Source organism: Pteronotus mesoamericanus, unplaced genomic scaffold, assembly GCF_021234165.1.
Source record: "Pteronotus mesoamericanus isolate MK-2021 breed Mesoamerican mustached bat unplaced genomic scaffold, CSHL_Meso_final contig_101, whole genome shotgun sequence".
Lineage (NCBI taxonomy): Eukaryota > Metazoa > Chordata > Mammalia > Chiroptera > Mormoopidae > Pteronotus > Pteronotus mesoamericanus.
The window spans coordinates 8,839,351-8,864,638 of record NW_026555001.1 but is presented as its reverse complement, the minus strand read 5'-3'; the positions used below and the strand labels follow the sequence as shown (position 1 = coordinate 8,864,638).

The window sequence follows — 25,288 nt, the reverse complement described above, 5'->3', positions numbered from 1 at the left end:
GTGATCCTAGACTTGTCAGAGGCCACCGTGTGACTGCTGTGTGAAGTTGGATTCAGAGCCAGGCCGTATCCCTTCTGTCTTCTCTCCTCTTCTTCCCCTTGTCTCCTGCTCTAATTAGTAACCTGATTTATCCCGACACTGTCCCTGTCATAAAGATAAATGGGGGTCACGAATTCAACACTAACATACTTAAAGTAATTTGCTAACAATTCAGTAAAGAATCTGAATGGTTTATAGGCATGTCCAAGAGGAAGGTATGCTAAAGTTTAAAACCGAAGTTCTCGTCACACACACAGCCCTTTACTATTAGGACAGCATAGGAATTTTGTTGAGAGAGGACTTCCTATCTCTCTGCAACGTTAAAACCTACCTATACTTTAGTCCGTTTCATTAATAGCTTTGTCCTTTTGATTTACATCTAGTGCCTCTCTGGAAAGTTGAGATTGATGTTGGGATGAGCACATGGTTCAGTAAAAACTGCAGGCCCTTGAAGTACTTGTTTATAGTCTCCTATTTGCATTATTAACAAGAGTACATTTTCTTGCCACATGAAACAGATTCATTGGCATCCCAGAATAGATAGTTGTGATATTGGCAACATGTTAAGGCTGCACCCAGGCCATGCACATTCCATGTTCTTTGTAATGTGCCAAGTTCTTGGTACATGTCCCTTATTAATCAGGTTGAAGAGGCTGCATGCGCTGATTTTACTAAGGAGGTTTCATGCCAGGGCAACTAGCTCTTTCAATAGTGCTTTTCTCATTCCTGAAGCTTATGTTAGAATCCGAGCGTGAAGTTTCATTTTATTGTCTCTGGAGCCAATTATTATTTGAAGATGAGAAATTCGTGAGTATTTATAGAAAACAAAGGAGGACTTTTGGAAACATTCTGACACGGCTGCTCTGAGCAGCCCATCTCAAATACCTGAGATGCAGCCATGTCCCCATGCTCATATTTAGTGGTGAGAGTAAGCCATGATGCAGCTCATAAATATTTTTAATCTCTACCAAGTTGATGGCATTAAAGTCCAATGAGGTGATTGATTTCTTTGCTCTACTGACCCTGCAACTTTAAAATCCCATTCAGTTCTCGACTCATTTTAAACATTCGTCACTTCTGACTCTTATTTCTCCTTAGTCTTATTGTTTTCTGGCTTTGTATTTGTTTGAGCCCTTAACTCACATATTTATTCTTTCTGCCTTCCTGCTCTCTTTCGTCCTTATATCGCTCAGATCTTCCACGGTTAAAATGTTCTCTTGCCTACCAGCAAACTGTGTTAGTTTTATTTGTTTAAAAACAAGTCTCTCATTTCTGAGAATGGGACTATGATGTAATGTAACTAACCTTTCTAGCATGTTTATGATATACCAGATGTCACCAGGCACTTTATATGAATGGTTTTATTTAACACCCACAAAAACACCATGAATTAAGTTGAAGGGATAAAGTAACTTGCCCAGGGTCGCACAGCCAGGTACAGGCAGACCCAAGATTGGAACTAAATGGTCTCATTCTGGATCCCATGTTCCTTCCCCACCCCCACCAATCCTCACCCAAGGCTATGTTTATTGATCTTAGAGAAGAAGAGGGAAAGAGAGAAAGATAAACAGCAGTGTAAAAAGAGAAACATCGATCGGTTACCTCCCATACGCAACCCACCTGGGGATCAAATCCACAACCTAGGTATGTGCCCTGACCAGGAATCGAACCCACAACCTTTTGGTGTATGGAACAACACTCCAGCCAACTGAGCCACCCAGCCAGGACTCTGGATCCTATGTTCTTAATCAGTTCAGTTACTTGTCTCATCTATTCAGTCCATCAAGACTTAATGATCACCAGTGATGGCTCAGCACTGTGCTAGACACAGACACTGGAACCGTCGCAAAGATTGCTTTCTCTTGCAGTTCTGGAATCTAAGAGTCATTTGGGAGGCATGTGCAGGTACCTCCATTATACCTGTGCATGCCAGGCGACTCTTTTTTAAAAATGAGCGAAGTTGTCGTCTTTATGGAGCCAAAGTTTGAAGGTTCATTAAGAGTTTGGACCTGGAGAATATTATGCTAAGTGAAATAAGCCAGCCAGAGAAAGGCGAATACCATATGATTTCACTCGTATGTGGATCTAATGAACAAGCTGAACTAACAAGCAGAATAGAGACAGACTCGTAGATAGAGAGCAGGCTGAGAGCTCTGGGGGTGTGGAAAGGGGGAGAGGGAACAAGCAAAAAGGAAAAAGAACTCATGGCTATGGACAGCAGTGCGGTGATTGCAGGGGTGGGGGTGTAAGAGGACTAAATGGTAATGGAAAAAATACATTAAAATATAAAATGAAATGAAAAAAGGGTGCCAACTAGGAAGGACGAGAAGGCATAAAGACATGAGAGATGAGAGGACATGGGGCAGCTGAGCACGCGGTGACACTGTAACTGGGACATACGCACGGGTCCTGCATTAGTGAAGAAAAGGAGGCAGGTGGAGGCCATGTGTCACGGGACTTGTGGAGCCCAGATGCCAGGGGCTTTGAGTGCCATGGTTCAGATTTGGATTTTACCCTCCAGTCATTAGGAAGCTGGTGTGACCATACCATGTTCTCCTCAAATCCCTCCCGCCACTGTGCCTTGTGCCATAGAAGCCGCTGGCAGTCCCGGGAGTGCCGTGGGGTTCAGTGTCGGTAGCGGAGAGCTGAGGGATTGGCTTAAAGGAAATTCTGTTGCCGTAGCGTTGTTAAAACGAGTGTTTTCATTCAGTCTTTTGATCTATGGTCCTGTGCAACTACATTAAATTAAATCCAGAGCTATAAACACAAATTTAATTTCATTGCTTATATTCTTAACTTGTAAGATTAATACAGAGATATTTTTCCCAAGAAGTTTTTGTGTAAGCTCAAATGTATGGCTTATATGTAATTATGGTTTGTTTTTCCTAATTAAATTTCCTTTCTTCTTGAGAAATTGTGCACTTAAGTGATGCTATGAAGAAGCATTTGGGCATTGTGGAAGAGCTGTAATCAATGCTGTTTAACATGCTTGTTTACTTCTGTTAATTACTGTTTAAAATTAACCTTCATAACGCAAACATCTTGCTTGATGGCATTTTTATTTTCCAAAAGCATTTTATTAGTCATTTCCTGGTCTTGCACGATGACTAGATATGGACCTAGTTGCTTTTTTTTTTTTCCTTTTTCATTTAAAACTCATTGTTTCTTTCCCAACTTTCAGTCAGAAAAATAATCAGATGGTAATAACATTTCAGTCCGATTGCAAATACAACTAGAAAAAAAGTAGCGTAAAATGTAGTAAGATAACACCTCACATTGAGGTTCTTAGGTGGGGAGTACTGAAAACAAATTCCAAACAAATTTTAAAGCCTAGGCAGTGGTCTCTTGCGGTCATTGCCGTGGGAGCCCATGTACTTGTCCTACTGAAGCTGCCCTTGTATGAAGGATGAATGTCTTTAGTCCCTTCCTTCCTGTCTTTCCCCCTCCCTCCCTCCGGCCTTCCTTCCCTCCCTCCCTTCCCTCCCTTCCTCCCTCCCTTCCTCCCTTTTGTTTTCTGTTGCTTTCAGTGTTTGCTGCATTTTCTTTTGAATGCCTTTGGTAATGGCAAATGCATTCTTTGAAGTTGGATTTTATTTAGGGAAATAGCCAAAAGGCATATGGAGTCATATCTGATTAATAAAAATAGGTGAGCACTTTGGGGAATTCTATTTTTGCTAAAATATAACCTGGAACTATTAGGCACTGAGGCTGATTTTATTGTATATATCATGACCTGCCTTTAAAGAAAATGTCAAAAAGAACATTACAGAAAAGTGTTGAGAAATGGCGGAATAACTATATAACTTTCTAAGGTGACTTTGAGGAATGGCATGATTTAAATGTATGTGTAAGCCTAGTCATTTCGTTTCTTGGGCTTCGTCCTTTTATTTACTGTCATAGCTTACACTTTAAATATAGTTAAGATTTTTTAATTCAAAGGAATTTCAGTATGCTTTAATAGCTCTAAGTTTTTAATTTGAACTTGAGTTAGTGTGTTACTGTACACGTGGGCATACGCCTGCACCAGGTACTAAAGTTTCCAGTAAATAGAAGGTAGCTGGGTAAACCTTTTTGCTTTGTGTAATTGAATGGTTGTAAATGCCATTTGAAATTCTGAATGTCCAAGAGATTGTTGCGTTCTGATAACCGTGCAGTCAGAGAGGCTTTGCCCACAGTAACTGCCGGACTTTATTCTGTGTGAGCTATTTCACTGTTTCCCCCTCCCCCAGTTCACCCTTACTTGAAGTAGTAATTTATGTGGAGAGGAGTAAGCGCCGTTTCTGAGGCTATTATAATACTAAAGGTTTGGTTAGTCAGTGATATTACCTATGATGCGCTACGTATGGGGGGAAAATGTTTAAATAATGTGGTGTAACTCAGCTTAATGAATTAAATGTTCCCCTGCCCCTTTCCTACTTTCTCACCCCAGTTTTAATGAAGCTGTTTTATTCTGTGATTTTTCTCAATGCAGCTCCCTAAATCCTCCATTTAATACTTTGGAAAGTGTTGCTCTCGCCAGGATCTGTCCTCTTCCTGCTCAATCAGTGGTGGGTCTGGGGCTAAAATCTGTTCTGATTCTTGTCTGTTATTCTCTCCTTGTCGTAGTTTCTCAGCTGCCTCAAATACGCCAGGCTCGGGGACTTGGTACAGAAGTACTGCAATGTGTTATCGCATCTCAGCCTTTTTTTTTTAAAACTTTCTTTCAGATGCGCTTTTAAGCATATAAATAGTATATATAATGGAAACAATATTTAGAGTACTGGGTAAGAAAGAAAAAGCTGTCACGCTATTCTGCAACTCTGACTGTAGGATCTCTTAATTCGGTAAATGAGAGATTCTTGAGTACTTTAGAATTCATTTCAGTGCATTATAGCCCTTTAAAGAGTATAAATAAATATAGGTTGTTTGTTCTCAGAACTGATTTTGAGAATTTCATTGCACTTCTTAAAGTAACTAGTGTCTTACTGGGTGCCCTAAACCAGAGTCAGCCAGGACTCACCAAACCCACTTAAGGCTTTTAATAGTGCCTGTTTTTAACTCTTTAAAATAATTACCATGTTGCATCTGGAGACCTTTGAAAAGTCCATAAAGTTAATTACACCCTGAGACACACCACACCCTCTGCTCATCTACTTAAGCACTGTATCAATTCTATAGGGTTCCTTTGTTAACAAAATCAATGTGGTCGAAGTACAGTATTATACTAATATGCAGTTCATTGTTACAGACAGGGTGAGAGTAACATAATAATTACACACTTATGCAACACATTTTTGCTCTTTGCGTTGGTCCAACTGACTATTGTAATTTTTAAGTTCTTTACCCTTATGTCATTTGATTTTTTTTTTTTTTAACTTTACATTGTTGATTTGGTTCCATGACTTAAAGAAAGATCCCAGAACTTTTTGTAACTATTTTCAGGTCAGCAGCTAATGATAATCAGAGCTAATAAGAGCTGCTTACTTTGGTATCTGGTATTAATATAAGCTTTTAGTGTATTGCTTGAACCTCTTAAACCAATGAGGTAGAGACTTCTATTATCCTGATTTTATAGATCAGGCTAGGAAGGGTCCAGGGTCATACCCTATTAGTAAGTATTTGAACTGTGTAGGTAGGTAGGTAAGTAGGTAGAGACAGGGAGTAGCGGAGACACTAAGAGTAGTCGGGGGGATGTAACAGTTAATCGGCTGCCTGCTCTGGGCTAGGTATGGTGCTGGGCAGTGAGCAAACAGAGAAGTGCAAGGTTCAAGGGCAGTCCTCACAGAAATCACGTTTGGTCATAGAATGCCAAGATATAATAAAGATAAGTAATTGATGATGCAATGCGAACATTGAATTGATACATGTACAGAGCCTGTGAAAATAAGACTAGAAGAAGGACTGAGACTTGTGGGGGAAGACAGATGTGAAGGCATAGGGCACAGAGGAGATGACTTTTGCTTGAAAAGGACCAGAATGCTGTTCGAGATTAGGGACTGTGTATTTTTTAACTTCCTATCTGTGACTCCCTCGCCAAGTGCCCAGGGCGTCGTAAGTGCTTGGTAAGTGTTGGGTTGGCGGATGGCGGCAGCCTGGCCAGCTGGGTGACTGTGGGGAAGGGGCACGGGGGCAGATGGCCACCGCTGATTAAAAGCACAGAGGCAGAGGGTATGGCCACGTCACTGGAAGTGAGGAGTCCCAGGAAGGTAACTGGTGCGCTACATCACACCTTACTCTTCTGTCCTCGACCACACCCCCCTCGAGCAGTAATCCCTGCTCCCAGCGTCCTCGCTTCGCCTGCTTTAAATCCCACCCCTGTTCCAAGGCCTTGGCAGACTTGACACTTCTTCCACGAAGCCATGCTCACTACTCCCATCTCTAAAGTGACCGTCTTTTTTGTCTCTACCAGTCACTTGCTGCTTAACATACTGCATTAGGTCACCTCTTTAATTACTGTTTTGCGTTGCTGTTTAACTTTTCCTGTACTGTTCTCTGCTTCTTGGAGTGGAAAGAACCTTAGGAACTATCATCTTCTAACCTTCCCTTGACAGAAGAGGAAATGGAAGCCCGAAGAGACAAAACGGATTATACAAGGTCACAAAGCAGTTGGTGGCAGGCCCGGGAGGGAGTTCATGGCAGCACCCAGTTGTGCTGGCTGGTGCTCTGCTCGCTCTCCCGAACTTGGTACTCGTTTTTGCTTTACAGTGACATGAGGAAGGGTGGAAGTTAGATCCCAAGGTGCCCTTGGAATCGCTAAGTCCAAAATCTTTCTCTGGCTCAAATGGAGGCTTCCCGGTGGCAAACCGTATTTCCTCAGCATTCTCATCAGAGGCTGGGGCAGAGCCTTCGGGGTGCGCTGTTAGTGCGCAGGGGGTGAAAGAGTCGGGCGCGAGGTTACTGCTAACTGAGAACCGCCATGACTTAAGCAACAGTCATGTCTCACATCAGCACAGTCGACCCTTGTGATTCATTGATTTAACATTCACAAACTCAATTATTCATGAAACAGTGACCCAGAAGATCTGTGACTCGTAGTAATTTGTAATTTGAATCAGGTATGCTGTGAAGTACCTTTGAAGGAGCAAACCACTTAGCTGGTTGGTGAGAAGCCAACTGTCCAATTGTTTTGAGCTCATTATCACATATGTAGGAATTCATGAACTGGTCAAAACTCTTGTCTTTATAAAAGAAAGCCAGCCGCTAGGGCTGGTGATAAGAGTGAAGAGGAGGAAAGAGGTCCTGGAAATAATGGTTCTTTACCAGAAAACAGAAATCTGGGACAAATTAAAAGCTGGTATGCTGTATTTGGCAGTATATCGAATCTGAAATGCATAGTACAAAAATGAGGAAGAGGGATTCCTAGAAATACCTCCGTGAGTGTACTGGCCAACGTGGAAAATCGCATTCCGGGCAGCCGTACTAGATGGCACGATGCACCAATTAGAGCGTTTGCAAAGACTTGGGGAATTCTCCTGTGGAAATCCTTAATCTACCGTATTACCATCTCTTTTTATAGGAGGCCCAGTAATGCTATGGTGGTGGAATAGCCTTTTAAAATTATACCATTAATCTGGCAGGTCAGTTGAGATGTCTCAAATCTCATAGTGCTTAAAGCTGTAAGCTCAGGTAAGATCTAGCCTATATCAGTAGCCACTTGTATCAAACACTGCTTGTGCTTTTTAGAAGAATATCTGGCTGATAAGATTCTGTTAGCCTTCTGGGAAGAAAGCGTCTTAAATAGGGAAGGCAGTGCGACAGTAGGGATCTCCAAACAGAACTAGAAATTGGGAATGGTAGTCAGCCCTGATCTTGAGGCTTTGAGGTAGCCCGGTAACTCAGAGAGAAAGGATGCCTTCTTAATCTGGTTTTTAAAAAACAAAAAAAAAAACACTTAAACCAGAAATTCACAGCCAGCCAGCCATAAGTTCTCAGTATCACTAAAGAAAACCCGTGGGATCACCTTTCCCACTTGCTCATATCTGACCCTCTATGAGGCTCCCGTTCCCCCTTGGAGGGCACATTTTTATACTCTGAGTTGTACGCATGGACAAAAGATGGTACGAACAAAAACCCTGATTTTAAAAAGTGGCTTTCCTGGGCATGAGGATAGCTGTGACTTCACAGCAGGAAATAGTTAAGACAAGGAAGAGAGTAAATGCAGAATGAACAGGGGAGGCTGGCTCTCCCCTCGTTTGCTAGACAGGGGAGCCACAGCGTCCTGCTCAGTCTGGGCAGACAGAAGCATCCTCTGAGGGTCGGGACAGTGTCTACACATCGGAGGTGTCACCTGCAGTAGGATTCCCACCGCCACCCGGAGCAGACGTCCACGTAAGTCAGGCCCACCATAGCACCAAGGAGGAGGGCACGGAAGCACGGTTTAAAATGTGAGGAAGCCATGGCAGCAGGAAGGGCTTTTTCAGAGGCACAGGCTACAGCAGGCCGAGGTCCTGGAAGCCAGTGTTCAGTTTCCATATGCGGCTCCCCTCACTGTTAAAGCTGAGAGACTCTGTCCAGGATCACCAGCTCTGCTGGTCTTAGGCTGAATGGACTGGGCGAAGCTGCCAATGGTCTAATTCCTGGGGATGGGTACGAGGCTCTAGGGTGTTCACACGGAGCTGTCTTTCTCCGGCTCCCCAGTCCTGAGGCTCCCGTGGGCACACAGATTGCCCTTGCAGTCCATCCTGGCAGGCCCGCTGGCCTGCCATCTGTCCAGCATATTTGTTCTCTGAGTCTCCGAGGGCGAGGCCTTGCCTCTGTGGGTACGGAGCCTATCAGCACCTGAGTGGTGGACAGCACCACAGCCACCTTATGACCGGCGGTTGCTCTTCTGACCTTTCTTCGTCACTCCACTTAGAATGGGTTACTTTTCGTTAGGTTTAGTTTAGTTTTAGTTTCTATATGAAGCAGATTTCATGGTAAAGGGGGCTTAGATTTTTTAGGCTAGAGTCTAAGCAATGTTAAGTATTTTGAAAGAGATGAGTCACCATCAGGGAAAGACACAGACTGCAGACCAAAGACTCAGAAAGTTAGGGTGACAACTGTGTGTCCTGGCGGAACCGGTGTAGGACTCTCCAGGAGACCTGGCTTCTGGCCCTGCCTTAACATTAATTAGGAGAGTGACCCTTGGGCAAGACATTTGCGTTCTCTAGGCCACCATTTTCTCCCTTGTGTCTCAGAATTGGTGACAAAGAAAACTGTCCTCTTTTGACAAGTAAGTCTTGTAGATGAAACCATTCCCACATTTTTTATGCAAGAACAAGCATATTAATTACTCTCTTGTAAGAAAGATTAGACTGATTTGTTGAAAGCTTTAAATTACAGCACATTTCAGAAAAAGCCTGGGCTTTCTGTTCAAAGGTTATAAGTATGGAAAATCTAGCTCACTGATGGCTAACGGTTGTCTATGTAGAGATATAGATGTCTATGTCTGTATATCTCTGTACATCTATATATCTCTTATTTTTATGAAGATATACAACTTATTACAGTGTCTCATACATGGTAGTTGATGATTACGTATTTGTAGAACAGCTAGATGATTAAGACTCTTCCTGGTGCTTTTAACGTATTGATGTAGATGTTCGGTAAGAAGCATAGGTATTGCTCCTTACTTGAGTTTCTCAAGAGAATCTTCAGAATGCTTCTTTAACTTTCATTCTTCAAAGGCACTATGCTTCTCTTGTTTATATAGTTTATTTTCTTAGGAAACTGATTTAGAGGTTCCCATTGTTCCCATGTCCATGTGTCCATTCCCTTCTTCTCCCATAGATAGAAACTTTAATTGGGGATATGGCCCCCCAGAATAAAAACTACATTTCCCAGACTTCCTCGCTGGTAAGAGTGGCCATGCGACTAAGGAAGTCCCAGACATAGGAAGGGAGCAGAATCAATAGTGTAACTTTTCACATGGTGCAGTTTAGAGTTGTGCCATTCCCTTCCCCTTCTCTCCGTTCCCACTGGTTGGGATACTGCGTGGACAAGGGCAACATAGTAGGTACCGAGGAGCAAAACAATAGAAGGAACTTAAGTCTAGCAACTTTATGGATCCCATTTTCCATAAAGTCCAACTTTATGACACTCTTATTCTAAATTACCACAAATTCCTAATTACTGGGGTAGGAATTTGTGAGAATTGGTTCATCAGAAACTACTTTTCCCCTTTTAATTTATTCTTGTTAGATTTATTTCTGGAATCATTATGTCCTTGTATTTGAAAATACTTGGAAATCAGCTGGAAATCCCGCAAAATATGGGAGCAGCCCCGGTACGAAGCCGGTGTTCGCTTTGGCAGCAGCCCTCACCTCCCCTTGCTGCCCAGCATGTAAGTCTGAACAGCCGGCCTGCTCGCCCCGTGAGCTACTCGGAATTCCGTCTCAGGCCTGAGGTGGTCGCTCCATGCAGGTGCTGTTTCATACAGAAGAGGGTGAGATTGGCGGGGACTGCTTTTGTTCAGATCTGTCAGCTTCACCAAGCATGTCACTGTCCTCTTACACCTCGAGTCAGCCCTAGTGCATATCCAAAGAGAGAGAGAGGCAGAGACAGGTAAAAGCTGCTCTGCCTAGGGGGAGAGAGGCGGTGGTAAGGCTTATAGGAGAGGAAAATGTTCAAACAGCTGTGGTCCAAAGCGTGGTACCTGGACAGCAGCCTCAGGAACCTGTGAGGAAGTGCACACAGCAGGCCCCGCTGCAGATCAACTAAGTCAGCAGCTCTGGAGGCGAGACTCAGCGGTCTGCGCCCTCATGAGTCCTCTGGCACGCGCAGGGCAGAGCCAGGGATCTGAAGAGAGTCGGGAAGCTTGGGACCAGAATGGAGGTCGGAACATGGGGTCCAGGCAGACTTAAGCTGGAAGGAAGGGAAGGAGAAGGTAGAGAATGAGATGAGGAAGCCTTTTGTTCAGAAACAGGAGTAAAAATGAGCTGTGATTTACCTAATACCCCTGAGGGGAAATCCAAGTACTCCTCCTCCTGTGTTTGGTACCAGGAAGACGACCTGGCCGCCTGCTTCTGGTCCAGGAATGTCATCAGCCAGATATGCAGAAGTGCCTTTTTATCAACCCACATACAAACTAGGATTCTGAAATCACTGTATTTTTGAAGTGGGAAAGGGAGCTAAAACCCATGCTGACTATGAGGGCTGGGAAGGGATCTTTATTTAGTCATCTACCTCTCATCTCTGCAGGCCGAACCCCACCTCATCCTGGAAGAGAGTTTTGAGCCAGGAGCTAAGCCCTCTAATGGCTAAGGGGGCGGGGGTGGGGGTGGGGGTGGGGGCGGGGAAGGTCGAATTTCCATGTAAGGGCTACCAAGAATATAAGTGCCTATTTAATAAATTATTTCTTGAAATGCTTTTTCCATTTTGGTATTTGACGTTTGAAAAATGTTTGGAGTACTATAATTATCATTGCTGGGAAAAAAATACACATTGCCATATTTTTGTTTTTGCCGTAGGTCAAGTTGTAGTTCAGGGTGGAAAGTAAACACATCCCTTTGCTCAGCTGCAGCTCGCATATTTGTAGTCTCCAGGTGCCCTCCCGGCTGTCCGCAGAGGATGAGGGTTCATGCAGTGGGTACACAAAGAATACAAAGAAGGCATAGAAACCCAGGGCCCTTTCAGGGGCTTGGCCCTGGGTGAGGCTGATTAGGAAGTTGGTGCCGGAGCTGAAGGACCGGCCAGAGGGTTGAGGCGGCCTTCACAGAAGGAGGGAATGAGGCTGTTCTGGAAGGTGCTCGGCAGTGAAGCAGTGTGCCCTTCCCAGGGAGCGACCTTCACTGGATAGGTCTAAATGTCAGGAGGCTTTTGTTTTGGGAGTCACCCCTTACCATTATGTGCCATATGGTCAATTCCGTAACTTCGTAAGCGGGCCCATTACCACATCTTGAATGCAGGAATAGCTGGGGGAGAACCTCTGGGGAAAACTATCTGTATGAGGCAGCCTTCTTCCTTCTGTCTGGACCAAGCAAAGAGTGCTCTCTCAACACACAGCCTTTAAAAAGCAAAAAAGGAATGAAGAAAGTAATGGAGGTTGACCCAGAAACAGCACTTGAAAACTTGTGACAGGCTAAGATGACTTCGGAGCGGAGCAGGGGTGTATATTACAGCGGTGTGTGCATGTTTCACAATCAGCTTCACCTTTATCAACAAGAGCTAACATTTAATGATCGTATCTGTTGGGTATTGGGTTTAAAATGAACTGAGAGGGAGAACTGAGCTAACGTGAAGGTTTATGAGTGCCGTGTGTGTGTGTGTGTGTGTGTGTGTGTACTTTTGCCTATATGTACATGTATGCACATATATGGGGTAGGCAAAAGTAGGCTTACAGTTGCTCATGTGGAAAATTATACAAGAGTAAACTTTTTGCATAGGCGCAACTGTAAACCTACATTTGCCCACCCTATATAGGCATATAAAATATATGAAATATTCTTTCATTTTTATAATGTAATATATATTACATAAATATCACATATCGTTGTAATATCAAAGAATATGTATTTTCTTTGAATCTCCAAAACAATCTTGTAGCGTAAGTACTTCTACATCCTGTTTAAGGCACGTGTGTGAGTATTCTGAGGTCTGACACAAAGCCTAGACTTCTGACAATCACTGGTGGTGGTGGTGGTGGTGGTGAAGAACCTGCTGGGCACTTGGGTAGTACTGCCTGCAGTATATATTCATTGCACTTAACGCTTATTAATAACCTTGAGGAAACTGACACAGAGAAGTCAAGAAACTTGCCTAAAATTACACAGCTAGTTGTAAAAAGCTAAGATTTGACGATACTTCTTTCTGGCTCTCAAACCTTTGTAATCAACTAGTACAAAGAAGTAATACAAAGAAGTAATAGTTTATCCTCAGTAAAACAAATTTGAGGAGGGAGGAAGAGAAAGGAAAAAAAATAAATGGCCAAAATAGTCTTTCAAAAATCTATATTTTTTATGCATATGGTTTTTTTTCAGAATGTGCAAACCTTCATGAGAACTACCAGTTAATCAGTGAAATAGTCTGCTCTTCTTTATTTGTGGCTGCTGCTGTCTACAGTATTTCTCTCCCTGTCTTACATTCATGCTTTTCAGCACTCTCTCCCTATGCTTGGTGTATCATTTTTATAGCATAAGTGTAGTCACTTTCAGGAACCTCTGAAGATCTCAGATCAGCATATAATCTTGAAATCCCTATACTACCTTAGGGACTCAGGAATTTATTGCCGATATTACTGACAATAGCCTTGGTTTAACTGTTCCTTGTTTCTTAAAATCACCTAAGATCGCATTTTCTTCTGTACTACTGTAACTCTACAGCGTTAACAAATACTGGAGCTTTAAAAGAGAAGGACTGGCTTCTCCCGTAATTCAGAAATCATTGGCTGGTCTTCCTAAAGGCTCAGGAGTTCCTGGAGCCTGATCACACAGAGAGAGCTCAAACTTCCAGCTGGAGGAAGTTAGTAGAAGAAATCCACCAGTTCCAGCCCATCGGTTTACAGGTGAAGAATATAGACCCTTCATTTTCACATCTTTAAAAGCTGACATTTTATAATATTTGTACAAAGCAATGTCTTCATTGCACAGTGGAAGAAGCAAGTCGCAGCATCCCTTCCTCAGGGAAGGAAGAGGGACCCACCCAGTGCACAGAATCCCTCAGCAAAACAGAGACTCTGTTTGTGTTCTTCAGTGGATGCTGCCTTCCGTTTAAACACCACCCTGGGGAGTGCCTTGTTCCCAGTGTTTATGCCTTTATGACATTTTCAAGCTGTTTTGAAGATTCCTCTTAAGATGTTACTGAACTGACTACACATATTTCGTTTATTGAAGTTTTTCCTCATTAGTCATTTGCCCCATTCCCTCATACTTCTCATTCCTCTTTTTGTGGGCTTGTGTTTATGGCAAAAAAAAAAGGGGGGGGGAGACAGGTATTCAGAGAAGGCTGTAGTTTATTAGGTAAAAATCATTTTTTTGAAGTCAGTCTTCACTTCTTTGTACATTTATCCAAACCATCCTTTGGCCTTGTTTTATTGCCAGATTTTTAAACATGGTTACGTTTTGAAAACCTGTTGCTCTGTGTGAATACAGAAATGTCATTATTTGAATGGAAAATCCCTCTGGGAGTGAATCTGAATACATGTTCCTGGTGTGAATTAACAGGTAATGAAATAAAATGTCTCTGGCTCAAAATTCTAGTAAATTTTCATAAACTGTGATTTGAGATTCAATAGGAAATACACGCACATGTTTGGAACCTGACACTCCTTCTCCCTGCTCCCCGCTACCTACTGCCAGAGGTGGATCCTTCAGCCTCTCTCAGCTCTTCTTACTCCTCCCAAGAAGCTCTGGCCTTGTCCAAGAAGGTTCCAGAGGGCCCGCTGATTCAAATTTGCTAAGAATTAAAGCAGCGTAGAGTCAGTTCCCTGGGAGCGTGAAGGATTGGGGGACGGGGTGCCTAGAACGGTGACTCAACCTGGTCTACACCTTGGTGTCCTCTGAGGGACTTTTGAAAACACTGATACCAGGGTCCCACTTCTCGTAATTCTAATTTCACTGGTTTGAGTGTACTCTGAGCATCCGCGTTTTTTAAGTTCCCCAGGGATTCGAATATACTGCCAGGTTTGAGAATCGTTATTCCAGCACTGAGGTTCTCAGACTGTAGCGTGCATGAGAATTACGTGGGGGCTTTGTTCAAACTGTTGGATGTCACCGCGGAGTTTCTCGTTCTGTAGGTCTGATGTGGGGGCTTAGAATTTGCATTTCTAGCAAGTGCCTGGGAGATGCTCAAGCACTGGTCCATAGCCCACCGTTTGAGAAACACCACTCTAGAGGCAGTTTTTCCTCAAACTTGACAATACAGCTCAGTCACCTGGGAATCCTGCTAAACTAAGGTGCAGGTTCAGATTCAGTAGATCTGGCACAGGGGTCTGCATCTCTGCAGCTCTAACTAGCTCCCAGGTGATGCTCATGCTGTTGGTCCAGGAGCCATCCTTTGATAGCAAAGCTCTAATTTAAAGCATCATTTTCAGTCCAATTCAGTAACATCCTACATAGAAAAGATGTATGGCCTGGGACATTCCTAGAGGTACCGTGGGGCTCAGCCTATAGCATGGACCGCTTGGCGGCAGGCAGAGGGCTGGAGGGCTCAGTGCTGCTTTGGCATATGGCCAGCCACCCTTCGAGCTTGGCAGAGCTCTGTTGTCAGTAAGGAACTTCGTTGTACAGATTCCCAGTTTGCTTGGAGGAGTAACGCCCTGATCACACAGTAGAATCACCCAGGGAGCGACTGAACCGAGTATTAATTCCCAGGCCCTCCCCTAGATATTGATTTGAATTAAGGTGGGATGCAGACAGTGATATTCTTAAAAGCTTTCTAAGTGATTCTGATGCACAGCCAGCATTGAGAACCACTAAAGTATCACATGCTGCAGTTTTACAGAACATTTAATTTTTTTTCTTTTTATTTGGTTAATTTCTATTCTAGGATGCAAACTAGCTTTATTAGGCAGTTGAAAACAATTTAATATGGCATCTTTAACAAACCACCAAGAAAAGGCTCTGTGTAGATCCCATCACTGTTAAATTCTAAAATCAGAGTAAAAGAAAATGCTGGGAAAGTAGAGCTGGTGTTTCTGAACGAGCTGAAATTATGAAATATTTCTGGGACTGTATCAACAAGCCTAATTTTTTCCCCTCAGGGTTATGATTGTGTGGAACAAGTCTTCACTGCGAAGCTTGCCAAAAAAGGTTATGATAAAATCATGGAATGTGAATGAAAAGAATTCACAGTGTAACTTTAAAGGAGTCAGCCTCTATATTTAAAAATGTGGGGATGACATAGGCCTTGCATTCGTAATAGAGGTTTTGAGAACAAAATAATCCTGGGTACAGGAAAGCTTCTCCTTTTATCGTGGGATGTCTGTAAGGCCAGGGAGCACATGGGATTGAGAGGAGAGCCAACTAGAAAGAGAAGGGGACACACTACAGACCCGGAATCTCTTTTTCTCTTTGTGAATTAATTTTACATTCTATTGATATATGTGAGCAAAAATGTAGTCACTGACGAAACATACAAAGTCCAGGAAAGCTCAGAGGGAAGGTTGAAGTTCCTTTTGCATTCGGCATCGTGGACTTGAGTGGGAAGAGTGTGGGCTTTGGAGACTCTGCCGCTTGCTTTGTGACCTGGCCAAGTTTCTTAGCTTCTCTGTGACTGTCTCATCTGCCAAGTAGATGTCATCTCGTCTTCAGATGGGAGTGAAAAGGGGTGTGACAACGAGTAGAGGCATGACGCCTCACACGTAGAAGGTGCCCAGTTAGTAGACATTGCTTTCATTTCTTTCTCTAACATGATTGTGAGAGTTGTATCCTTAATAAGAAATATCCATCAGAATATTTTTATTGTGTTTATTGGTGGTTTTACTGGTGAATTATGCTAGTTTAGATTTCTCCTTAATAGCCACAACGTATATTTTTGTACTTGGAAAGTAGGCTCATTCTTGCCAATAACACCCTTTTTTTTAAAATCCTCACCTGGGGACATTTTTTCATTACTTTTATAAAGAGCGGGGGGGCGGGGGGAGTGAGATGAACATCAGTGTCAGAGAGAGCATTGATTGGTCACCTCCTATATGCACCCAGACTGGGGATTGATCATATATATGCACCCGGACCAGAGAACAAACCTGCAACCCTTTGCTTATAGAACAACACTCCAACTAACAGAGCTGCACTGGCTAGGGCCGCCTTCACACCTTCATTCTTGCTGCTCCCTGCATCTGGGACACTCCCATCCTGCTATTTGCGTGCCTTCTCCTTGTATTCAGGACTCTGCTCAGGTGTAAAGTCGTCAGAGAGACCTGCCTTCACCCACCTGGCCAGTGCAGTCCAACCCCATCGCTGGTTCTGCTTCACAGCATTTACCAGCACCTGGCATTGTGCTGTGTGGCTCTTTTTTTATTGTGTGACTCCTCTGGAATTGTAAATCCAAGAAAGCAAGGACTTTGTTTCATTTCCTGCTCTGAGCCCTGGGTTAGAAGCCCTGGCACACGGAAGTCATTCAGTAAATATTTGTTGAATGAATAAGTGATAGGATTGGAGAGTACTTCACAGATTGCACCTCAGCTGGTACCATGAGGAGATTTGTCTCCCACGGCCACCAGATGGCCCCTGGGGTACCCAGAGCTGATAGCCATGGCTACTTGGGGGGTTCAGATTATAAAGGAATAAGGTTATAACGGAGGGAGATGACTAGAGTGAGGTGTGGGGAAAACAGTGATCACGGACTCTTCCCCTCTTTAGTCTGTCTTCTGCCTACTAAATTCTGTGATACTGGGTTTAATTGAATCGGGGTTCCTTGAAATGCCTAGTCTCAGAATGATCCTGGCTACCTGCGTGCGTGTACGTGTGTGAGAATAAGGATGGATTTCAGGAAAGAACTGAGTGCTCAGCAACATCAACTTTGTAGTTGGCTGTCTGAATTTTACCAGTCCATTTATTCCACCTGTTTTCCATTAATAAGTGTGTAGCATATCAGTTGTTATTTTTAGAGATTTTGAAAGAGGAAGAAGGATTGGTGGCTGGTATGTGGGATTCTATAAAAATTAAGTACATATAATAAGGATCTAGAAATATAATTTTTCTCTTCTCTTTTTCTCTTCCCATCTAATAATTTTTCATTTAACTTTGGTTGTATTTAAACCTGTGTTTAAACAGAATACTCTTGAATGCATTTGTTACGTAGATCATTACTGTCCTTTCCCTGTTGACATATGAACCTGGAGGACTACAACTGACCAACATGTAGTCATACTGGTTAAAGTGACCAGGATCGATACAGACTCTCCATTATTACTGTAATTAATGCTGGATGACCCTGTAAATATTTTAAGGGCTAACCTTATAAGAAGATTATTAAAATGATGAAACCAGCTTATTTTCCCTTAATTGCCTCTGTTGCAAATGATACTGTCACTTTAGTCTTGGTATATCTGGGGCAGATTTGGTTAATTTTTTTATTATTATTATTATTATTAAAGATTCCAGTTGCAGAGTATTGTTGCCAGGGCAACCAGACTAAAAAGCTTGTTAATTAACTTAAGTATTATACATAGATTTGTTAGACACCATAGGGAAAGAGTCAGGAGAGGCTTCTTTTCAAATGGATAAAATTAAAATTTCAGAGGTAATGTCAGGAAAGCCTTCTGAATGATGAAAGATACATGGTATAGCTGTCGTAGTCTCAATTTCTCATGGCAGCAAAATGAAATAGAGACATAGATGACTAAATGAAATCTACTGCAAGACTTACTTAGAAACAAGCTGAGAAAAAAAGGTATCAGAAAAACAATTCCTGGTGCTATGGTAACCAGAGTTGAGCGTGAGTGACAGGGAGCTGACTGGTTGGCAGAAGGGAAGGATGCTGAGTGAGTACGTGCTCTGGACAGTATTGAGAAGTGACTAGAAGGTTGAAAGAAGAGAAGAATAACGCTAAGAAAGTTCACAATTACAGAATGAAAAGAAAGATACAGATCTTAGAAATCTAAATTATTTTAAAGCATTATTTTTACATTTTGCCAAGTCATTATAACAGGCTCAAATCTTATGCCTGCCTGTCATGCAATTAACAACACAGTCTTGAAAATTTAAAGTAAAGACTGTTAGAAATACATGAAGAAGTTAGTATTCATAGTGGGAGATTTCTGTAGATCCTTCTTGGAAATTAGATTAAACATGTAAGATACAGGTGATCTGAATGTCATAAAAAGCTTGATTTGATAACTTTGTGTAATTTTATATCCAAAAAACAGAGAACATGTTCTTTTCAGATATCTCTGTGTTTGAAGTTGGCTGTAGGCCACACATTCCAAAAAACCAAACACAATAAAAAACTCAAAAAATTCACAGAAGTAGAAAATTGTATAGACTACATTCTCTGTCAACAAGACAATAAAATTATAAGCTAAAAATCAAAAAGAAAGCCAGAGAAAACTATCTATACAGAAATTCAACAACGTTCTTCTAGAAAGCCTTTATTAGAGAGGAAACCAAATTTAAATTATAGATTATCTAGAAATGAGTTACACAGAGTAATGCATATCAAAAATCAGAATGCAACCAAAACAATATATGGCTAAAGTATTAAAATCATAATTAAAATTGTTAGCATTTCTAAGAAAATAAAATGGAAGCCAACTTATCATTAACCTTCAAACACTAGAGAAAAATCAATAAAATAATTAGAAAAACAAAGAAGGAAGAAATTCAAAAACTCAAAAGAATCCATGAACTGCAAAAAAGAAAGCTTGGTCAATAAAGCTTGAAATGAATGTGAGTATCTAGATGAACTAGAACTTTTTACTGAAATAAATTAGTACAGATGATTCTAAAGAAGGTAGAACACCTGAATAATCTAATAACCAAATAAGAAATCTGTCACTTCCTCCTTTTAAAAAAAAATACTGAGTTGAGATAGTTTCACAAGAGGGTTGTATGAAAACGTCAAAGAATAGATAATTCCTGTATTTAAACTGTTGTATAGCAGAGAAAGAGGTAACAGTGTGAAAGAGCTCATTGAAAAAGTTAGTGTAATGCTGAAAATAAGACTGGATGAGGTCACCACACACAAAAAGGAGAGAGCTACAGGTTAATATTACTCAAGCTTATAAACTTAAAGTATATTTTAATTTTAGAAAGTCAAGTCCAGCTGGATCTTTCGAAACAGGTTTATTTTAAGAAGACAAGGATGGTTTAAAACCCACTAGTTGAGTATATTAGGTAGTTAAAGGGAAAGCCAATATGATCATCTTGAGAAAAGTTGCGAAAGCACTTAATAAGATTTAATTTTCACTTTTAACATTCTTAAATCTTTTTCCAGTGTGGTTTTGCGACTGTGTATTACAAAGGCAGTTCTTAAGAAATAAACAAATCTCTGAAGGCCCTACCTGCAAAACGCACATCCATGGGTGGCAACGTTGGGATTGTTAAAAGGAACACAAACAGCAAACTAACCAGGAAGAGCAAATATGTTGGGTATTAATGAAAACAGGTTTTATTAAAGCACATGTTTGAAAAGTGATTATACTTGCCAAATATTTTGCATAATAAGAATGTAATAAAATGTGATACCGAATAAGGTAATTACAGCCCATTAACAAGAGTAGGAATGAATGCTATTTGCAGTTAAAAATCACAGAGCTCTTCTGAATTACGAGACCATGTGTTGGTGTCAGCCCAGTTCCCCTCTACTGAGTGCAGTTTACAACTCCATCTCAGTCACTCGCCAAACAGGCAGGGTTCACTTTCTCCTCCTCCACTCTTGGTTGTGCTCTGCCCACGCTGATGTGTACCCACAAGTGGACTTCTTCTTTGCTGCTCTTTCCGGAGCACCTGCCACACTGGCCCCTTTGCCAGACCCGGAACACACAGGGGTGTGCTGTCCCTCAGCGGGATGCTCTGCCCCCCTGTCATCTCCACGGCCCACCCCTCACTCCTTCGAGTCTTTGCTCAGGTATCAGCTTTCCAACGATGCCTCTTCTCACCAAATCGTAACTGGCCCCCTTTCATACCTTCTCATTCTCCTTTGCTCTGTTCTATTGTTTTCCCATAGCACATACCACCCGCTACTCTCTCTGGAGTGTGCTTATTCCTAATGTTTATTGTTTATTTTCTATCACCCACCACTACATTGTCAACTTTTTGTGGTCAGGGATCTATGTTTCTTCTCTTTATGCTGTATCCCAAGCTGCTGGGACAGCAGGTGCTCAGTAAGTGTTTTTTAATGAATTTACTAGAATTGGGAGTATGAAGACTTCCTGTACTATGTTCTGATTAGAAAAGAAGTAGCTAAACAAGGAAGATGGATAGTAAAATGAAAGATACAACCAATAAGGTAGAAAACTCCCGGAGGAACACTTTGTTTTGGAAATAGATCTACTTGTGTAGTATAAAGCGCTAGTGAACTGAAAATGAGGAGGCTTGGATTCTTGCTTTCGTTTTATCATTGACCTTTGGCACGTCACTTGAACTCTTGGTCTTTAGGTTCTTTATCTTCAAAATAAACTAAAATTTTTCATTGAGAAGGCTGTACACTAGGTCTGACCCTGCTTTGTGAGTCCATGTGGGTTTTGCATTAGGCACGACAGAGCTTATGCTAATATAATGGCCCAGTACTCCCTGGCGCCATTTTCACCCAGGGAGGGTGTAAGGTATGGACCTTGAGGAGTGGACTGAGGGCTCCAGAAGCTAGGGCTGTGCTTGACTTATTTTCATCTCTGAAATTGAGGTGCAGCAGTAGATCGAACCCAGCATTCTAGAGAAAAGAGAAGGAGGTCCATTTGCTGGATCTCTGCTGGAGATGGAAACATTCCAGTTGTCATTTAGGGAGATTACATGAGAATCCAGCTCCTCGCCCACCTTACTGAGTGAGATCCCACAGCACAGACTCATAGAATCTTACTAAGTTCACCTCATAGTTCAGAGCTGGGAAAGTTGAGCTCTTCCACGGTGATTATTACCCACCTTGTCTCCAGTTCCTGAAGTAGCCATGACTTATTTGTGGGTCTGTGTCAGTATTTAAGAGTGCACTCTTTTCAAAGAATAGCCCCTAAAGCTCCTTTTAAATTCAAAGGTCTCTCATTCAGTCAGTGGTTGAGTCCAACTTTTCAGCTTCTCCAGGTCAGGTAGGCATCCTCTTTGCCCTTCTTCATTTTGGTCAATGCACTGGACATTGATTATTCAACACAACTGAGAGGGAAGATGGGATGAAGGCCACTCCAGCCTCACGTTCTGGTATCATGAGAAAAGTGGAAGGAGAGACTTCCACTTTTGGCCAAGCTGAGTATGAGGGCTTTATCCAGATTTCCTTCTCTCCTGCCCTCTTTGGTTTAGTAAGTAGACCACTAGGACTGCCTGTGTCTGAGGGAAAGGCCCCACAGCCCCCGGGCATGTGCTAAATTTTTTTCTCTCCCATTTAGAAGAGAAGCCAGATTGCTCCAAGGCCCGCTGCGAAGTCCAGTTCTCTCCGCGCTGTCCTGAAGATTCTGTTCTCATCGAGGGCTACGCGCCTCCCGGGGAGTGCTGCCCCTTGCCCAGCCGCTGCGTGTGCGACCCTGCGGGCTGTCTGCGCAAAGTCTGCCAGCCAGGATACCTGAACATCCTTGTGTCAAAGGCCTCGGGGAAGCCAGGAGAGTGTTGTGACCTCTATGAGTGCAAACCAGGTATGCACGAGCCTCGTCTCAGCGGTCACATCCCTTTGGCCTCAGAGGGTCGCAGGCCCTCTGCCCAACTCGGGTCTCTCCTTCCACATGAAGCGGGGCGTTCTCAGTGCACTGCGTGCCTGCCACTTGGGGCTAAAGGCAGCCTGACTTCTGGCCCTGCAGTCAGACAGCCAGAGAAAGTTTACTGTTATCATAGTTCATAATAGATCGTAATAGTTCAGTGATACAGAGGTGTCTTCAGAGAGGGACCATGTCCTTTCCTTTCTTGCCCCCACCCCCGAAGTGTGCCTGATGGGGGTGGAGATGGGATTAAAATTTATGCCGCCTGCTGCTTCATTCCCCCAGAAAAGGTCATAGTCCTCATTTGCAGATTGAACTGTTACTTTAAATTATTGCATTTAAAACAACCATTATACATAAAGCAGAAAGTTATTTTTAGGTACATACGTGCATCCAAATGCCTGATGTTTTATAACAAAACGCTCAGCCCCCATCTTTCCTTGTGCCCGCTCCCCCTCATCCATCCGCTGGCTTTGGTAACACGTGCTAAGTCACCTTTGGCTCCATACGCGCCTTCTTTGTCACATGTGATTCACTGTCTGTCCCAGCTGTTTCTTGCTTTAAATTATCTCTAAGATTCTTGCTCTTCTGGCAGGACATCTAGTGTGGTCTGTGAGCAGCAGGTCTAGACTATAGTGATTTCCTCTTCACGAGTTTCTAACCATCGGTCAGATTTTTTTTTTAACTGCTAGATAAATGCTCCAAGCAAAACAATTGCTTTTCCAGCTCTTGAACTGTCTTACTAGAAACACCCCGGCCAGCAGTCACCATCCCCCGCTGTAACCACCACTGGTTTAACACTTTCTCTGTCTTCATCTTCACTCTTAAATGTCCTGTCCCCTGCTTCCCTGGCACAGAAGACTTGACACATAGTATAATTCTCTGACATTGGGGGAAATTTAAAAAAAAAAAAAAAGTCAGTGTTAGGACAAGGTTCTGGGAAGCAAGGACACTGCGGAAATTTTTCAAGAGCCAGCGTTTCATTTGGGGACTCAAAATACTAGTCAATGTCGTAGTAAACGGTGCCTCTGTCTGCCCCTTGCAGTGTTCAGCGTGGACTGCAGCACAGTGGAGTGCCCGTCCGTCCAGCAGGCCGTGTGCCCCCTGGACAGCCACGAAACGCAAGTCAGACTCACAGCGGATGGTTGCTGCACGCTGCCCACAAGGTCGGTTGGTCCTCAGTTTACCAGGCTGCCTCTTCTGCCTTGGGTGTCAGCGTCCTGGAAGGCACAGTTTCTACCATGTCGTTTGTTCTCCCCAGCAGTTAGGGAAACCTGATCTCCTGTTTCTGTGGAGAGATCACTGAACTGTCACTGCGACTTGGTATTTCCATGTATGGTTCCAGGTGTTCCCAGGAGAAGTCACTCACTGATCCTTACGGATTCTTCATGCTGGGGTGCTGTGCCGTTTTCCAGGCTGGAAACTATCCAGGCAAAAATGCCCCTCAGTATGTAGCCAGGGAGGCAGCGAGGTGTCCATAGTGGGTGTGTCATTTGATCCTCTGTGCTGAATCTTCCAGGAGCCTAGTCATCCTGTCCAATAGGATGAAACCCCTCATAGAATCGCTCCCCAGGGATCCTTCATGTTTGCAAATCACACATCTACTCAGACCTGTTACTTGCGGAGGCAAAGAGGAGTCTTAAGTTTTTACAATGCTTTCTGGAGTCACAAACACATCTTTCTTTGGCTTGATGGGGGAAAGTTGCTGGCATTCCAGTCGGAGCGCAGGACATCCACTGAGCCCACAGGACCAGACCCACTCCCAGGCGTGCAGGGCCTGTCCTTCAGCGGCTTCCCAGCCCCACCGTATGGCTGGCCCTCGCGCTTGGCTTTTGGAAGACCCTGCTTGGAAACATGGGGCTTACATCCCTTTCTCCCTCTCACATGCCCTCTCTCCTTCTTCCTGCCATGACCTTTCCTCCATCTTTCCCAGGCCTCTAAGACGTCATTTTGACTGAGTCACCTCGTATCTTTCAACATTTGCTCTACAGTTAATATCCAGAGTTAAAACGGTGCCTTATTTCACTCTGTTCCCTTCAGTCCCAGTGCCAGGCACTGAGCTTCTGTGTTTGTTGTGTGAGTAGTTGTGATTGTACAGGTGGGACTCTCAATGGTCTTTAGTTAAGGTAAGTATCAGTTATTTGTCCCTAATTGGAGTAGACTTCCAAAGAGTGTTCTGATAATTTCTTTCTTCCTTCTTTCTTTTCTTAAAATGCATTAGTCTTTTAACATCTTCTGTCCTTTTGTCCTGTCGGAAACCCTAACATTTTTCAGTTATATTTTACATGACTGGCCCTATTTTTTTGTACCGTATCATCATAAAACTACAAAGATTTCTGTGACAAGAACTTAATAATAGTAACAGTGGTACAGCACCTTCTTATGATATTATGATACAGAAATTTATGTGAAGATGCATGGAAAGGGGAGAATTGAATGTGTAAACATAAGACATTACTAATCAGTAAAGGAAGACAGGGGAGTGTAATTAAAAGCAGCAGATACCCCTTCAAAGTCTTTATGAAAAGGAAGGCAGTACATTATATTAGAGAACCTAATTAATCAAAACTAAGCCAGTTGTTAATTAGTAAGTCCTTTCGTGAGGAGGAGGGACAGTTCTCAGTGCACTGTTATAACCGTGATGTGGTACCATCTGCATGTAGGAGGCACACCAGGGGGGCGCAATGGGCAGAAGCTACAGGAAGGCGCATTTAATGTCAGTGGAGAGAAAAAACTTTCTCACAACCAGTGATGTACTGTAATGACTTGGGCTGCTTCCTGAGATAGGCCGAGCGCCCTGGAGCTGGCGCGCTTTCTTTCCGTCTGGATGGCCACCTGCCAGGAATGCTTAGAAGAAACATTATGTTGGAAAGGAGGTTCAGCTAGATGCCTTCCAAGCTTCTGTGAGTCTTGTAAACATAAACTTTAGGTTGGTTATTATTGTATTGACGTAACTTTGACTTTGCATTCAGAACTAGGGAGCGGTCAGTTAAAACATGGAGAAGGAAGTCATTCAAA

The 25,288-nt window shown here is 42.9% G+C and overlaps 1 protein-coding gene across 3 annotated transcripts in view; it reads left to right on the top strand.

The window, feature by feature from the left end:
- CRIM1 (cysteine rich transmembrane BMP regulator 1) overlaps positions 1–25,288 on the top strand; it is a 177,722-nt gene that overhangs the window by 57,678 nt on the left and 94,756 nt on the right. For all 3 annotated transcript variants that reach the window (XM_054567849.1, XM_054567844.1, XM_054567854.1), the window contains exons 3-4: positions 21,968–22,210; positions 23,316–23,436. In XM_054567849.1, coding sequence (XP_054423824.1) covers positions 21,968–22,210; positions 23,316–23,436 — 364 coding nt within the window. The remainder of the gene's footprint in view (positions 1–21,967; positions 22,211–23,315; positions 23,437–25,288) is intronic.